The following is a 16,567-nucleotide window of genomic DNA, read 5'->3' as shown; positions in this document are numbered from 1 at the left end:
AGATAGATAGATAGATAGATAGATAGATAGATAGATAGATAGAGAGAGAGATAGATGGCGCTCTCTGTTAACTATTCACTTACTCTGCACACAAGGAGTACACTGGTATGTAGAACTCTGGCTACCGAAGGATCCAGCGAAGCCGTCAGCGCAACAATCGGAAATTTCCATTGCTTTGGCGTCCTCCAATGGACCACGGCAGTTGTTGGACTTGTAACAGTACCTCTTGTTGCTGCTTGCAATCTCTGTAAAAGGGGCGGGGGAGCGAGAAGAGAGGTATAAAAAGTCAGAACGTAGCACTCAAATACAATTAATGAACCTTGTGTATCATAATTTCACATTTATCATGTTTTTATCTCAGTCAGGCGAAAGTGAAGTAAAGGCGGCGTGGAAATGAACTGGCCACCCTACCAAAATATGCCGAAGGCCCAGGAAATTGTCTCACTAACAAAGCAATCCCCAAAGTCCAGATCGGATGCGGGAACAACTTTACAACTTTACCGAGTGAGTTAATAAAAAAAGAGGCGTTTACCCAGGGAGTTAATGGAAAAGAGGCGTGATATATTTTAGTGTAAAGCGCATAGAGCTTGCTGTAGCGCTATACAAATGCTACTTATTATTATTATAATAATTATCGTTATTTTTATTATTGTTGTCATTATTATTATTATTGCTATTATTGCTATCATTGTTATTAATATTATTATTATTATTGTTAAGTTCACCTGAATGTCTAACCCTTGTCTTTGTGACATGATCACTTTTCTGAAGTTTCAAGAATATTGTTAATAATGGATGCGATACTCCAGACATTTTGCTTCTTTATAGAATCTGTATGGGGGCTCTCATGTCCTAGAGGTTAAGGTGTTCACCTCTCATTCAAAGGTCACGGGTTAGAACTCGGGTAGCGACGGATACATTTTCTTCTCTAAAATTGTATCCTTTCTCCTCCTCTCCTGCTCTCTGGCTATGTTCTGTCGTCTGTTTTCATGTCCACTTTCTGCCCCCACCCTCTCTCCTCTTTTGCCCCCATCCTCACCTCTTTTGCCCCGTCTTCTGGGCTCCTGACTCTTTCTGCAGCCTTTCTACTGCTACTCCTTGGCTCCTTCTTACAGCTGTCTTTCAGCCACACCCCTGGTCTTATGGTAGGAACGATCTACACCTAACCTTCTCGGAAAAAAGCGAAAAATCTCAGTCTCATGTGCAAGTTGTGCTTGTCAAAGATCCTTTGGTGGTCTAAAATCGATAAGAGAAGGCTTCAGCTGCCACCTGTGCAAAATTCAAAATTTCCTACCCACTGAAAATGTTTATTGTGCCCCGCGCGCTTATATGACCTTATGCAGTTGCGAGCGCCCTGGAACACTTACCAAAAAAAAAACCCACGAAAAAGAAAGACTCTGTATATGCTATTTCTTCATGTGTCATGTTACCATTTTCGGTTACGTATAATTGAATTAGTTCTGGGCTTCCTCACAACTTATTACATGTCACCATGGCCTTGTTGGTGGTTGGCGGGTGCTCTGGTAGGGTTTGCTTCTTCTTTCCAATCTAAAATCTATCGTCCTTATCTCCCCTCCTTCTTTTTTATGTTTGTTACTCTCTTGTAACACCTCTAATCTTCTGGCGCTCATTTGACCTTATGCAGTTGCGAGCGACGTAAAACCTCTACTAAAACGAAAACAAACCATGACCTTGTTTGTCTGTTAGAGCCCCACTTGTTACCACAACAGCCTGTCATCATGGCCGTGTTCGTCCATTAGTGCCCCACTCCTTGCCGCGACAGGCCTCCATCTTTCCCAGTCTCTGGATTGATGTTCATCTACTCTTTCATGAAGTTGTAAACACTGTCAGATTTAACATTTTCAAGTGGGTGGTTGGCGGGTGCTCTGCTGTTGTTTGCTTCTCATTTCTTATTTAACATCTATTGTCTTTTTCTCCCCTCTTTCTATTATGTGTTTGTTACTCTCTTGTAACACCTCTAATCTTCGGCACTTGTATGACCTTATTGTGTTGCAAGTGGCGTAAAACTGTTACTAAAACAAATCCATTTGTGCCCCACTCCTTGGCACCACAGGCATCCATCTTTCCCAGTGTCTGCACTGATTTTCATCTATTATTGCATGAAGTTGTAAACACTGTCAGATTTAACATTTTCAGTGCCTTAATCTTCATCCCTGAGGAATGTACCTGTAATTATACAAAATTCAGCGCAAACTGCCTCTCAGCTGAAGTCCTGTTCTTTTTTGTCAGCGTAATTACTACCTGTGTGTGGTCCTGGAGGCCGGGAGCTGCAGTGCCAGGGTGGAGGGTCAAGCCCGACCTTTGTCTCTCATGTTGGACCAGGGGCGAGCCACTTTGTCACAGTTGGAGACACGAGAGGTGCACATGGCGGCGTGCTGTGAAGACAGGTAGGGGAATGCGCAACAAGGCTGTAATGAAGGCAGCTATGTGCTCATACTTTGCTGCCCCAATATTTATGTGTCTGTAATAGTATTTTTTAGAAATACATTATTGCATGATTTAGTTTTAAAAGATATTTATTTGGGCCTACTTGTATGTTAATAATGTTTGAAATGTTTTCTTGAATTTAGATTTTTAAATATTGTTACAGAACCCAAAAATGTATTTACACGTGCACACAAACTGACAGATACTGACTCACATTGTTTGCGCTTGTAATAATGTTAAGTGAAATGGAAAGTGTGAGTAAAAGTAAAGTTGTTCCCACATCCAATCCGGACATTGGGGATTGCCTTGTTAGTGAGACAACTACCTAGGCATTTGGCATATGGCATATTGTGGTAGGGTGGCCAGTTCCTTCCAGGCTGCCTTTACTTCCCCAACTCGAAGTCAGGTTCTCGTTACTGCTGGGTGCGCAGGAGGGGGCGAAAAAAAAACATGTCCGAACCCGAGGCTCGAACCCGGACTTTACACTTCGGAGACGAGCGCACCAACCACTCCGCCACCTAAAGTGTTAGTTTACAGTGGAAATTGTCTTAAGACGGCCATCCATTTTCGAGGAGAAAATTGTTGTCTTGGACAAGTGGTTGTCTTACACAGTGCCATCATAATGTAGAAAATACGCAAAGGAGGAAATGGAATGTGTTCATTTGTACAGGTGAATGTCTAATACAGGTGGCAGTGAGAGCAGGTTCCACTGTACTTTTTTACTATCGTCTTTGGTTTTGTTTCTCTCTCAGCTTGACCAACACAGCAAGCTCGGTGTCTCTGGCCTGTGCTGACCACCTGGTCACGGTCACTACCCCGAGGAACCGGTCAGCCAGCAGGGGAGCACATCGACCTCGTAAGTTTGTAGGAAGCTGATCTTTATATTAGAAGATAAAGAACTACTGAAGTCTTTGATAGAAATACAAGCTGTTGGGACCCTATGTGCGCTACAGTGGCAAGTAGAACCACCTTTTGAACATCTTACTTTTATTTTTCTTGTTTTTGTTGATGGTGGTGGTGGTGGTTTTTGAAATTTCCTATTGATCTTTTTGTTTTTGTTTGTTTTTTTCTTTTGGTTTTTAAAAAAATTAGATTCATTGGGGGGGGGGGGGGCAGTAAAATGATAAGCAGATGACCATTTGCCTTTTGATGTTAAATCTTAAGAAGCTAAATGATTTTGTGACTGACTTGACTTTGTTTCAGGTTTGTAATATTTTGACCGCCATGTTGCTCTAACTGTTCTGTTATAAATGTCATATTATAGACTTCACAGCAAGGATGGATCATTTGTTTCTCCTGTTCGAGAAATCACTCAAAACAGCAGATATCTTAAGTTTTGCAGTGTTTCTTTAATGCTGTGGTTTTCCAACTCATTTCAGGCCATGGAGCTGCAGCCCAATTGCTAAAAAATCTGTGGACAGTCTTCTTCTTGAGTAATCGTTTTTGAAAAGAACAGACAAAATTCGTTTTGCTTCTGAACTTTCCTTTTCATCATAATTTTGAGAAGTTATTTCAATAGTTCGCGCTTAACATCTTGCTGTGAAATGTATTTCCTTTAAAAAGGTTCTCATTGAATAAGAATAATGTGGCTAACCATTTTGTTGGACTTTCTATTCGTTCCTTTCATTGAAACAGACTTATGTTTTTTGTCTCACTGACTTACATTTAGTGATATTCATTTTGATAACCATTTTTGTTTTGTTCATTAGGAATATATTTACCAATTTCAATGGTATTTTTTCCAGCCTAGTTCAACAAGCATTCTGAGTTCTGTTAGAAATAGTCTCTAATTACCTCTGTCTGTCCAAGGACTATCAGTTGAGAATCACTGCCGTCAAGCGTCTCTCTTACTTAGGACCCTCTCCCCGTGATCTGTCAATGTAGATGGAGGTGTACTCTAATTACATGAATTGTTCTATACAATGGGAGTGTGTGTGTGTGAGAGAGAGAGAGATAGTGTGTGTGTGTGTTCGTGTGTGTGTGTTTGTGTGTGTGTGTGTGTGTGTGTGTGTGAGAGAGATAGAGAGAGAGAGATACTATTGTGATCATTAGCATAGGGAAGGGAAAGATGGAAGCTTATCTGATGTCAGACTTTTTCTTTAAAAATTGTGTAGTTATATACTTTCTATATCTTTTCCATGTTCTGCCAAATGTTCCTTTCAAACTGTGTACTCTAAGATGGTATTAAGGGAAATATTCCTTCAGTTGCAATGGGAATCGAACAACAAACCCAACTTATGTTTAAAATAGATTATTTGTATATGGGCTTCTAGAGGTTTTTTTCTCTTTGTGCCTTCTGTTGTTTTGGTTGCTTTTTTTTTTTTTTGCTTTGAATCATTTCTAACACTTAGAGGTATTCTAAAGCTTTATCTTATCCTTCACACAGCCTTAACCCCAACCAAGTCTACAGACAATGCTTACAGAGGAAGGTCAAAATCCAGGGATAGATTAGGTGAGTATCATCACTGAATCTTCTGTATGGACTACCTTAGTTTTACTTTTAAGTGGTCGTTTGTACTGGTGGTTGTTTTAGACAGGTTGTCATTAGGGCAAGTTCGACCCAATTTACTTTGGTGAATTTACTCTGCTTCCAACCCACTGGACGAATTTTTCTGTTTTTGAAATCATCCATTTCAAGGGGTTCCTAATAGTTTGCAGTGTAAAATATTCAAAAATCAAAATTGCTAAGGTTATTTAAATTGTTTGTATACTGAGCTTTTGTCTTGAATTTTTTTTTCTTTCATTCTTCTTTGTTGTAGCTTTAGTGAAAGTTTTACGGCACTTGCAACACAATAAGGTCATATAAGTGCCAAAGATATGATGTGTTACAAGAGAGTAACAAAAACAAAAAAGAAGGAGGAGAGATCAGGACCTTAAATATTCAATACGAAAGAAGGAACAAACCACACCAAAGCACCCACCAACCACCCTCTTTTTCTTCACTGTTGCAGCAGCTGAAGAGGACAAAGCTGATGACTCCTCCAACACATCTGTGATGAGAAGGCAAGGGAGCAAACTGTCGTACGGTTCAAATGACTCTGCTGGGAGTGGAAGTAGTGCTGGTCCTCCCAAGGTTTGTTTTACTTTCCTCTTTCAATCATACCAAAGATAATAAATAACAAGATGGGCCACTCAGCCAAAAAAGTGTCCGCAGGAAGTATGCACTTTGCTTCAGATGGCGCTGCAGTCTGTTTTGAAGCTCTCTTTCGTTTTTCCAGAAGAAGAATAGGAATAGCACCTCCTTGCGTGCGCAGATCGACTGCTGTTCACCAGTAGTTCGGGTTCGTTCAGTGCGGAGTTTTAGGTTATTTATATTTTAATGACCTCTCGCCTTTCATTCTAAAGTCAAATTAAACGAAGAAAACAATCACCCTTTCCTCCGGAAGAGGTTTTTTGTCAGCGTAACCATTTTAAAAAAGCGTTCTTCCGAAATTCATTCAAAACTTGCTAGTTTCACTTTGATTTTTAAAAACTCAAGTAGGATAACTCTGTTCGCAAAAGGTGCGCTTTTGCGAAGAGGGCGCCACCGAATTTTGAGGACACTTTTTTAATTGGCTCAAAGAGAGAAGTGGCCCATCTTGTTATGTAGACTCATTGATCATACGCAGGTGCTCCTAGGTTTGTTGATTGTTATTAGTGACTCAAAGGGGTACCCTTCTAGATCTAGTCATAGAGATGAAATTAGTGCAGAGGAATCCGTTTTTGATGAGAGCTTGCCAGGCATTTTTGTTCTTCTTTGGCTTGTGTAGATGAAATATAAATACCACCACAGCTTCTAAGGAGTGATGTTTAACCTTTTAACTATATTTTAGGATCTTATTCACGGGTTTTAAGACATTTGATAGAGTTTACTGAAGGGTTAAGTATCTTGAGTTTCAGCTGAGTGGTCAAGCTACTGATTTTTGCCATTGTGTTATGTGAGAAGTGGATTCCACCTTACCAGTAGCTTTCTTCTTTTGAAGCTTATTTTAAGGGATTGGTTTTGATTTATGCATTTGCAGTTTGTATCTCTAGTGTTATGAAGTATTGTTTATATTGTATGGCTTTGTTTTTGTTTTGTTTTTTTGTTAACAAAATCTGGCATTTGAAATGTGGATGGTTAGTGGATCTCTGCCCATGTTCACTTTTGTCTGTGTTATTTGTAGTCACGAAAATTGAAATTTAATTAAAATAAACTGATGGTTGTTATGTCATTGACCTACAGAGCAAGAGCAGTCGGATGAGCTCAGCAGCAGATGTGTCCAGTATCACCCGCAGTCTTTCTGTCATGCAGATTGAAATGCCTCACGATTTTGTCAGAGGAGAAAGGTAATAGACATTATGGAGTCCATTTGTACAATACATTTTTCATATCATCAACATTGTTTCACAATTGCTGAAATTGATTTCTAAGAATTTCTGGATACGGCCATTATTGGAATAAGACATCAATGGGCATCCTACAATCGAGTTTAGTTCTGTTTCATCTTTTCCTTTTTAGTTTCAGGCTGAAAAAAATAACAAGTATCTAAGTCACCGTTTTGATCTGGCGGCTCTCTTTTTTCTAAAATTTTCTCAAAACTTTAAAAAATAATTAACATGATTTTGGAATGAAGTTGACAACATATATATATACTGAATGAATGTCTTCATAAGTAAGTTTATTGAAATCAGCCTGTATTTTCTCTTTAAAAAAGAATTATATACAGTGGGTGATGGCAGGTTTTAAGAGAAGCAGGTGTGATTAGACTCCTGGGCTGATTTTATTTTTACATTTTCACAGCTCACAGTGAGCATAATCTTAAAATCCTGTATTTTAGACTGCCCTGGGGTTGTTCCTACTCTTCATTAACTGTTTAGTTTAATAAGTGTGCAGTGGCAAAATTATACTAAATTTTCATGTACAGATGAAATCGCTCTATGCTTATTTATTTGGCAGGAAAAGGGGTTTTGTACGTCCCCTTATTAAGGAGTATAGAGAGAAAAACAAGTTTATTTTGTCATTGTCAAATGTGAGGTTGTCAATGTTATGGATGTTTCTTTTTTTTTTTCTTTTTTTTTAGGGGGAGGAATGGTGAATTTTCACGAATTCTTTCTTTTATTGGTTTATTCTTTCAATCTTTCATATATATGTGAAACGTGCTGACAAATTGAGTTACTTCTCGCAATCCACAAATGGAGATATTGGCCAAAAATCAACTCTAGGGTCAAATTTGTAGATTTTATATTGATGCCATATTCTTTAAGTATAACATGCCCTATATTATTTCATAATATAAATAATAAAAACTTCACCTATAAGTGTGATATATCTATTTCCATGAGGTTCGAATCCGAAAAGTAACTCATTTTGTCAGCACACTTCACATATATATCCATCTTGCTCGCAGGTTGAGCCGTGGTAGGGAGAATACGTTGTTTACCTACGTTCACTTGGACTTTGGTGAAGGCGTTCTCATCTCCCCAACGGACACAGAGCTGAAGGAGGTGCACTCCGCCCTGCAGGCTGATGTCTTGCATCATTTCTGTCAGGCCTGTGAGAACATGAGATCACAATTTATCGCAAAGGTTAGCCCAGGCAATTTGTCATTAGCACTCTTGTGTGTATTGTTTCTTCTTCTGTTTTTCGAATGCCTTAATGAGGATAATAAAGGTCACTTCTGTAGTGTCTGCTTCCTGATGGCTCCTGGTGCTTCTGATAAAATAAAACTTAAAAAAAATATTTTAAAATTGACAGCTGACACAATGACACCTTTCATACATGCTGGCCCTTTCAGCATACAACAATCCTTTCAAATACATATAATACCTTTCTGTAATTTGACAAAAGAGATACAGTTGAAACCGTCTGAGATGGTCACCTATTGTCAAAGAGCTAAGTAGCCGTCTTAGATAGGTGGCTGTCTTACACAGTGTCTCTATAACATTAAAAGTATGCTAGTGCTAGGCACAAAATGGGAAATGGCCAATCAAGCAGGTTTGACTGTACACAAAAAGACAATCGTGGTGGCTGCTGATCACACTTAGTTTAGATTTAGTAAGAGTTTAACGGCACTTTCAATGAAAATAGGTCATATAAGTGCTGAAAATTAGGATAAGGATGATAGATGTTGGATAGGGAAAGAGATATGCTCTATATAAATGCTCTTTATTATTATTTAGTTTATAATCTTGTGTCAACACTGAGTGAATGGTCTCTCCATTTAGCATTTCTTTCCTTGGGAGGAGAAGGGTAGTACAGCAGTGCAGCCTATCAAACATTCAATGCTGTAATTTTGTTTTTAAATTCAGTTGTCAAAAACTGAGATTATTATTTTGTTTCTTAATGGGCAATTTTGTGTCTACCGTTGTTTTTAATTCTTCAGAGAAGTACCGGTTTCGAAAGTTCTCACAAGAGTAGTGGACAACGACCAACTTCTGCACTGAAAGGGGAAGTCCTGGAGCAAGGCTGTTTGTTTCAAGTTGAATTTCAGACTCCTTCAGACAAAAAGCGTGTTTCCAGTCTCTGCTATTGGGTTGTTGGGTGAGTCATTTTTCAGGTTTGAAACGGCATTTGATTGGTCTGATGTTGTGTCCTTGGGAAAGGCACTTTACACATTTTCCGAACTGACTCAGTTCTTTCGGAGGTGGATGTTAAACTTGGGAGGTCCCACCTCTTAGATAGTCAAACAGTGTTGATAGCGGTGTTAAACTTATTCCATTTTACCTTTTTTTCAGGGTTTGATTATTTGTTTGTTGCAGTACCCTCTTGTTACAAAATAGGATGCTTGTATTCAGATCCATTTTAGAAATTCGTGAACTGATATTCTGATAACTGTTTTCTGTATATTTGACTGATATTGATGGTTCTAATGAAATGATAGCTAATTTGTGTTCACGTACAGAACACCTATGTTTACTGAACAAAAATTCAGGCACTGGTCAAGTTTTGTAGTTTGATTTTAAAAATGTTTGTCCTTTTTACCCCAGTCGATGTTGGAGAGAGCCTTGCCACCAGGAGATGTATGTCTGTTTCCATGAGTCTGCCGACCAGTCGTTGATAGAGATGGCTTTCTCCCTTGGCTTTGGAACTTGACCCAGTATCTCCACATTCTTGCCCTGGGCTGTGTGTAATATTTTCAGGATGACTAAGCTTTGGATGGAACCTATCGTAGCATGTGGCTGCCAGGATGTGCAAATACCAACGATCTAATACGCTATCAAGACCTATGGGATAATGGAAAAATGATGCAGCACTTATGTATAAAACCTGGAGTAATTGGTGATTGGCAGAAAGGGTGTATTTTACTATTATTTACATTGGGACCGTTGTATTTTGAGATGTGTTTTGAAGCATTCTTTCTTGAAATAACTTTAAAAGCACAAGAAAAAAATATGCTTACATGTCGTACTTGTACATCTTTGTGAAAGTAGATTGTCCTACAAACGTGTCTTAACTCAATAAAAGAAGAAAAAGAAATTTGAGCTGTGCATCCAATAAATCTTTATCCTAAATCATGATCTAGATCCAAATCTTGAGATTAAATCAAAATCTAGAATGTTGTTATTGATCTAGACAGTTCTAAAGATTTAGGTAGCTTTCTGAAGAGTCTTCTACAAGGGAATTTAAAAAGCAAAAGAGACAACATGGTTATAAATTATTTTCAAATGGAAAACCAGCACAGTAGACGATGTGGAAAATGAAAAAAAATAGTATTGCATCTCCTCCTTGCCTACCACCTTTAAGTCTGCCTAATTGTCGTGGTTGGAAAAATTTCACGGTTCCCAAAATGTACTGTGGTCGGTCACCCCTCAATATTAATGGCAAATACTCACTTTTCAGTATGATATGGGTATTTTTATGAGAACCAAGTATGGGAAAATTTGAAAACAGTTTTCCTCAAGCACCCACTCAAGCACCCAATCTTCCTGAGAAGTCGTCTTGATTTTTCTTATGAAAATTATAACTTTTGCTAATAAAATCAAACTCACAAATTCGTGAAAATTTTATGCTTGTTGGGGAGAAAGACATTTTACAACATACTGGTTGAGGTCCAACTTGGTCTTTTGGTGTTGACTCTTGGTTTGTATCAATGGTTGATTGCTAATGCTAAGAAATGTTGTCATAATGTTATTTATGGATCAATTGAAAATGATCATTAGGCAGCATACTAACGAGCCAAAATCAATGGCAGATTTTGTCTTCGGAAGTTCCTAATTTCAAAAAGGTGGCGCAAATGTGTGTCTTTTTTCATTTGTGAGTACTTACTTCCGTGCTGTCTAAAAGACTCAAATATACAAACAATTAACACTGTAATATATGTCTCTTGTGTGCACTGTTTGTTTCTCAAATATTCTACAACTTGTGTAGAAGAAGATTTGATACTGCTGACATATAATAAACATACTGCCGGAAACTCTATCCATTACAGTATGTATGTGAAAGATACTTTGACTGTCTTGGCTGACACTACTTAATTAAATTAACTTTTACTTCTTTCCTTTCAAACCCAAAGGGAACAAACCTGTTATGACTGTTATGTAATATGTTGTTTTGTATGTGTGACACATTTATGTTTGACCCGAGTGAATATGTAGATACAGTTAAATACTGTAACAACAAGAGTATGGAAATAAAACTCTATATTTCATTTCAACGGTCTCAATTTTGCCAGAGTCTCAGGGGATAACAACAGAATGCCTTATAGACAAAATATGAAAGTGTTGGATTGCAGATAGAAACCTCCACACACATTATTTGAGCGTAACATACCAGAGTCACTTTTCTCGCCACTACTAAAATTTCTTACTGTGAGTATTGTTTATAATAGGAGGAGTAAAGAAGGAGAACGATGGAAGCTAAAATTGTCTCATTTATCCCGAGTTCTTGTTATTCCAGTTGTCATTATTTATAGACCTCACTGCACTTTTTGAAATCCAGGCTGCACTTTTTAAAAGTCTTATTGCATGACATTTGAAATATAAATATGCACACATCAGTTCCCTGTACTCCTGAGCTGAGCGCTCCATTTCCACATCATGTTTTCTCAATAGGATCTGAGTTCTGACATTAATCCGCGTTTTTTTAATAATTGCCTTTTTTTTTGTGTTCTGAGGAGGAATAAGAATTTTACATATGTTGTTGTATGACCTCTATCTAAGTAGCGTCTAACAGTCGAACATGTTGCAGATTCTTTTTACGCACTAGTAGCTGACCTATTTCAGTCGTCATCGAGGCTTTATTTTATTGGATATCACTTCCCTGGATGTTTTTTGTCTGGAAAAATCATGCCAAAATGTAATTTATGCTCTGGTTTTTTAACAGCTTGCGTTGAGAGATGATGGCATGCTTTGAATTTACATCTGTCTTGTTCAAACTTAGTTTTTTAAAGTTTATTAATATGCTTTCATTGTTTGCATTTTTTTAAAAGTCCTGCTCCAACTGTTCACCAGATGTTCGTTCGACAATGTAAATTATAGGAAAAGAATGCATTTTGAAAACTAGGCACAAGCTAGACACTAAGTCCCAACAAGTTACAATGAAATTATTTTTTTTAATAACATTTATTTTCAAGCACACTATTTTATATGTTAGTTTCACTATGTCACCTACTTTGGAAGAAAGAAAGATTAAATGAGAATAAATGAATGCGGCATAAAAGGACAGAACGAATTTTTGATAAGCATACAGTTATCAGTGAAAGGGATTTTATGGAGAAGGGCAAACGTTGTTGTTACGTTACTAAGAAAAGGCAAGGACTGTGAGGTGGATAGGAGTACAGATGATTTGCTATGAGTCCTATGTACCATCCAGACATTTGAGAACTGCAAATGAAAGTCTAATGAGAGTGTCCACAGTTAAGTCTAACAAGTGTGATGGAAGAACATTGAGTTTGAGAAATGCCTAATCTTACTCCAAGACTGCAGTAAGCACATTATGTGCTCTCTTTAGCTGTGAAAATGGATTAGGTAATGTTGTTATTTAAATATTAAAAGAAATATGATCTATTCTAATTCTCCAGTATCTTAACTGATTCATTCTTCACAGCTATCCGACTTCTGTGGTGTTATGGCCATCTGCTGGTGGAATTTCTAAAATCAATATCCCTTTACTATATATAGCAACAATGATATATTTATATTAGTCAGACATCAAAGAAAAAATTCAAGTAAATATTTATTATTATAAGCACATGGTAACCAAGAAACGTCCGCCATATTGGATAATTTCGTCAAATTTCAAAAGCTATTTTCTCTCTTAGTTTTCGTCCGTTGGCTTTCATTTTTAGCAAGCACAAACTACAACACCTATGTAATGAACAAATAATGCCAGATTTGTAATATAACGATGTTGAAGATAATTATGGACTCTGGAAATATATACATAGATAAATGGTAAAAAAAAAGATTTAATTCCCAACAAAAGCCGTGATTGTAATTTTATTCTTCTATTATCTTCAGAAAGGGCTCTATTTCAGTACAGGTCACCTATGGATGAACAATGTGTAAAATAATGAAGCTATTCAGGTGAAAAATAAAGGAGAAGATGTAATTTAAAGTCGGAAAAGTAAATATTTGAAAAAAATGAAGAAAACATGAAAAAACAAGACCCAAAATTGCAAAATAGTTTTTTAAAGCCTATTTTTAAAAGACTTCCTAAACATAATTGATTCAAGCAGGCGCTTGAAACTTTTAAAAAAATGGATGTAGGTTTAAAAAATGGAGGGGACAAATGTATGGTCAAACTCTTAGAAAATGGGGAAAATCTCACCCGCAGATGGCCTTATGGTTAGGCTCTTTGCCATTGTATATGAAAGGTGTGAGTTCAAATCCAGTTTGGGGGAAGTTTATTTTAATCAAAGACAATCTGTCTCGTGGGATATTGTCTCTCAGGTCAGACTTGGTTGGCTTTGACAGACACGGTTGAAGCATTTAGTTCGTGGTTTTGGGGTTTTTTTGGGTTTTTTTCATATTGCTTTATGAAGTTGCCCTCTTGGCGAAATGATGATTAGTCTGCTGTCTGTTTTTATTCATCTTTTTTTATAACACTTTTATATGAATTCCAGTCCATTAATGAGTGTCTTTTTATATTGTTAACATAAGAAACTGTAAAAACTGCCTTGTCTTTGTGTAAGAAGCACCTTTGAGAAATACATTGTCAAAACATGATTATTAAATGGAAATTATATTAGGTGTACAAATATTGCCTAACTTTGCCAAAACTTATCCAATTTAACTCTCCACTGTAAAGTGCTCACTCTTTGTAAACTTAATTTCTTATCGCTTTGTTCTTAAAATAGTTATTAACTTTTCACCTAATATGTCATTTACATTTTGACCTACTACTTACTGCATCTTGCTGAACTTTTATTTTATTTTGAATTGAGATGCGTTTATGTTTTTTACCATAACACGAAATACACACAATTGGAGTTGTAGCAGTTAAAGTTGACAGATGATTTTCTCCACATTTTGAGAGAATTTATTGCCTTGATGTTGCCAAAAGGAATTACTGCTGTAGCGAGAGTGACAATGTTGTTAATTTGAGGTTGATGCGTGTATGTGAGTGTGTGTGTGTGTGGGGGGGGGGGGGGGCCTCATATGTGTGTGTGTGTGTGTTTTTATACATGTAACATGAAGGTCAATTGTAACTTAACAAAGGTGTGCTCTTTGTCTGGTTTTGAATGTCAGTTTGATATGAGCAAAACTGTTTTGAATGAATGTCATAAGTTTTTGTTTTTTTACTCCACCACGCAAATAATGTAACATGTTTTCTGAGATGTTTGAATTGTGACACAGGTAATGGATATTTTTGTTGATGTATTCTTTTTCTTTTTAAAACGTTGTACTTTGATTTTAGATTTGCTTTGTGATAAAAATTTTTTCTGGTTGTCTCCTTCTTTTCGGACGTTCATCAACTTTTCATCAGCATCCTACGAATTTGAATGTGATATTACTGATCTTGTGTATTTTTAATTATGGTTACTCGGATGAGGTTGTGAGCTTTTCTGGTTGCCCAATGTTATATTCAGTAGAATAGTTTCTTCCCCCCCCCCTGATGGTTATAAAAATGGTGCTACAGTTTCTGCATTGCGCTCAGTGCCGGAAACTTCCATGATGTTTGTACTCTGTTGGCATGAAAGCATTCTCTTTCTTTATGTCAATGCCCGGAGTGCTATGATGTTGCTCCCAGGACCAAGTACTCAAGTTCTTGTTATGTAAGTGTAATATCTCATTTGTTTCCTTGATGGATTCGTAGGTGATATGTTTACATCATAGAGTTTCTAAAAATTTGATTTTTTGTTGTTTGAGGTTGTGTCAGTTTACTTTTTACCTAGTCATTTTTACTTCTTTTTTTTTTGCTTAAAAAAAAAATCATGACCATTTTTGTAGGGTTTGACAACAAAAAATTTAGTACTCTCCATGTATTTAGATGTGATTTATTTTTCCATTTATAGTTAAGTAAAAAGGATTTTGTTGCCCTGAGGTAGGTTTAGTTGTACCATTTACATTATCTTGCCTGCTATTCTTTTTTTTTCTTTTTTTATTTGCGAGTGAGTTCTCATTTTCAATTTTCGACCCTTGTACTGCTCTCTGAGGTGTGAAAGCTTGTTCACCGGCCGTTTAACAAGGTAGTAGCTACAGTAACCCAAGTTTAAAATAGCATTAAATCTGCCTGCACTTCCAGTATCATGTATAGTGTAGACATTACCAAAAAGTAGACAGTAAACCATCAGTTTAAATGTTTTTAGTGCATCTTTCTTTTTGAAGGTAGTACTTTATTGGTGAATATTCTTTCGTCAGTCATTTCGAATCTGTCACCATTCTTGATAAAATGAATGAGTCTAAGCCTAGACCTTAATCGGAAGGTACTATGAATCAAAGGGAAAACCATGTGGAACCTGGAGAAGAGCCGCAGAAGTTGATTCGCAGAAAAGTGGAAAGGCATGGAATAGCATCAAACTGCTAGCTCAGGATATTGAAAGGTGGAAAGTCTTTGTTCTTGGCCTATATCCTGATAGAGGGTGAAAAGGCAATGAAAATGACTATGAATCAGGACTGAAATGCTTTCAAAGGCATTTTTGATGGTTTTAAGTGATTTTGATGAATTTTCTTTGCCTCGTGAAGAATAAGATAAACATTCTATTCATAAGGGAAAAGTATTGATATGTTTTATAAATTTGCCAAAAATATGTAGGTGATAAAGTTATTCGCTGTGGATCAACTTCCGGAATGTTGGTCCTGGGGAACAGTTGACTGGGACAGCAATCAATTCTGTATGGTTGGTCCCAGTGCAAAGGGTTCGCACACCGTCTGTTTCCAGGGCTAGTCCTTGAGGGAGATCAATACCTGCTAGCATGTCTGCTGACAAGCCTGGCCTCTCTGAGGATGCTCACCATAAGTAGATGCCTAAGGTGTTTTTCCAGTGTTTAAGGCAACTGGCCCATATCACATAAAATACGCACATTTTAGAGAACTATAAAACATAAAATAAGGAATGAAGAGCTGTGGGAAAGGATAGGACAAGAGGATATAGAAGTAGAACTAGGACTAAGAAAGTGGCAATGGATGGGATACACCTTAATTAAGAAAGCCCAGCGGAAACGTCACAAGACAGTCACTGCAGTGGAACCCACAGGGAGCATGAGGCAGGGGTAGGCCACGGGAAACATGGAGGAGATGCGTGGAAAGGGACATGAGAGAGATGAAGCTCACTTGGAACGAGCTTGGAAGGATGGCTCAGGACTATAGTATAGTAATGGTGTATTGTCTCAATTTCATAATTATACATTGTGATTCCATTCATTTTGCATTTTTTAACTTCTTAGACTCGCACAAAGGGAAGGATACCTTTACTAGAATGTCCTGTGGTCTGTTATATTTTTATTTGCTACACAAGAGAGTGTACAGTGATTGTGGTAGTGTCAAGACATTCACATTTTCAGTTTTACCCACATTTTACTGCAAGTCAGTGGTACATTTAGAGATATATTCTCCAACATAATCAAGAGTTATGATGTTTTTGATATGTGAAATGTGATGAAATTTAAAGACATAAATGCTGATGAAAGTTAACTTTTAATTTTAATCGGGTATTTCTTGATGTGACCTTTCATCATTTGTTGTTTGATGTCTGATGAGAGGGTGGAAGATTTTTTTA

The 16,567-nt window shown here is 37.2% G+C and overlaps 1 protein-coding gene across 3 annotated transcripts in view; it reads left to right on the top strand.

Moving 5' to 3' along the window:
- The window catches only part of LOC101848037 (protein inturned), a 24,473-nt gene extending 12,447 nt beyond the window's left edge, over positions 1-12,026 (top strand). For 2 of the 3 annotated variants that reach the window (XM_035969168.1, XM_013081260.2), the window contains exons 12-17: positions 2,251-2,408; positions 3,201-3,304; positions 4,835-4,900; positions 5,400-5,521; positions 6,653-6,756; positions 7,818-8,785. In XM_035969168.1, the coding sequence (XP_035825061.1) occupies positions 2,251-2,408; positions 3,201-3,304; positions 4,835-4,900; positions 5,400-5,521; positions 6,653-6,756; positions 7,818-8,310 (1,047 nt within the window). In that variant the 3' untranslated portion in view covers positions 8,311-8,785. The other variant, XM_035969169.1, reaches the window with a different exon arrangement.
- Positions 12,027-16,567: the final 4,541 nt, after the last annotated feature.

The sequence above is a fragment of the Aplysia californica genome, unplaced genomic scaffold (assembly GCF_000002075.1).
Source record: "Aplysia californica isolate F4 #8 unplaced genomic scaffold, AplCal3.0 scaffold00122, whole genome shotgun sequence".
NCBI lineage: Eukaryota > Metazoa > Mollusca > Gastropoda > Aplysiida > Aplysiidae > Aplysia > Aplysia californica.
The sequence above is the reverse complement of the archived record's forward strand: the minus strand, read 5'-3'. Positions and strand labels throughout refer to the sequence as shown.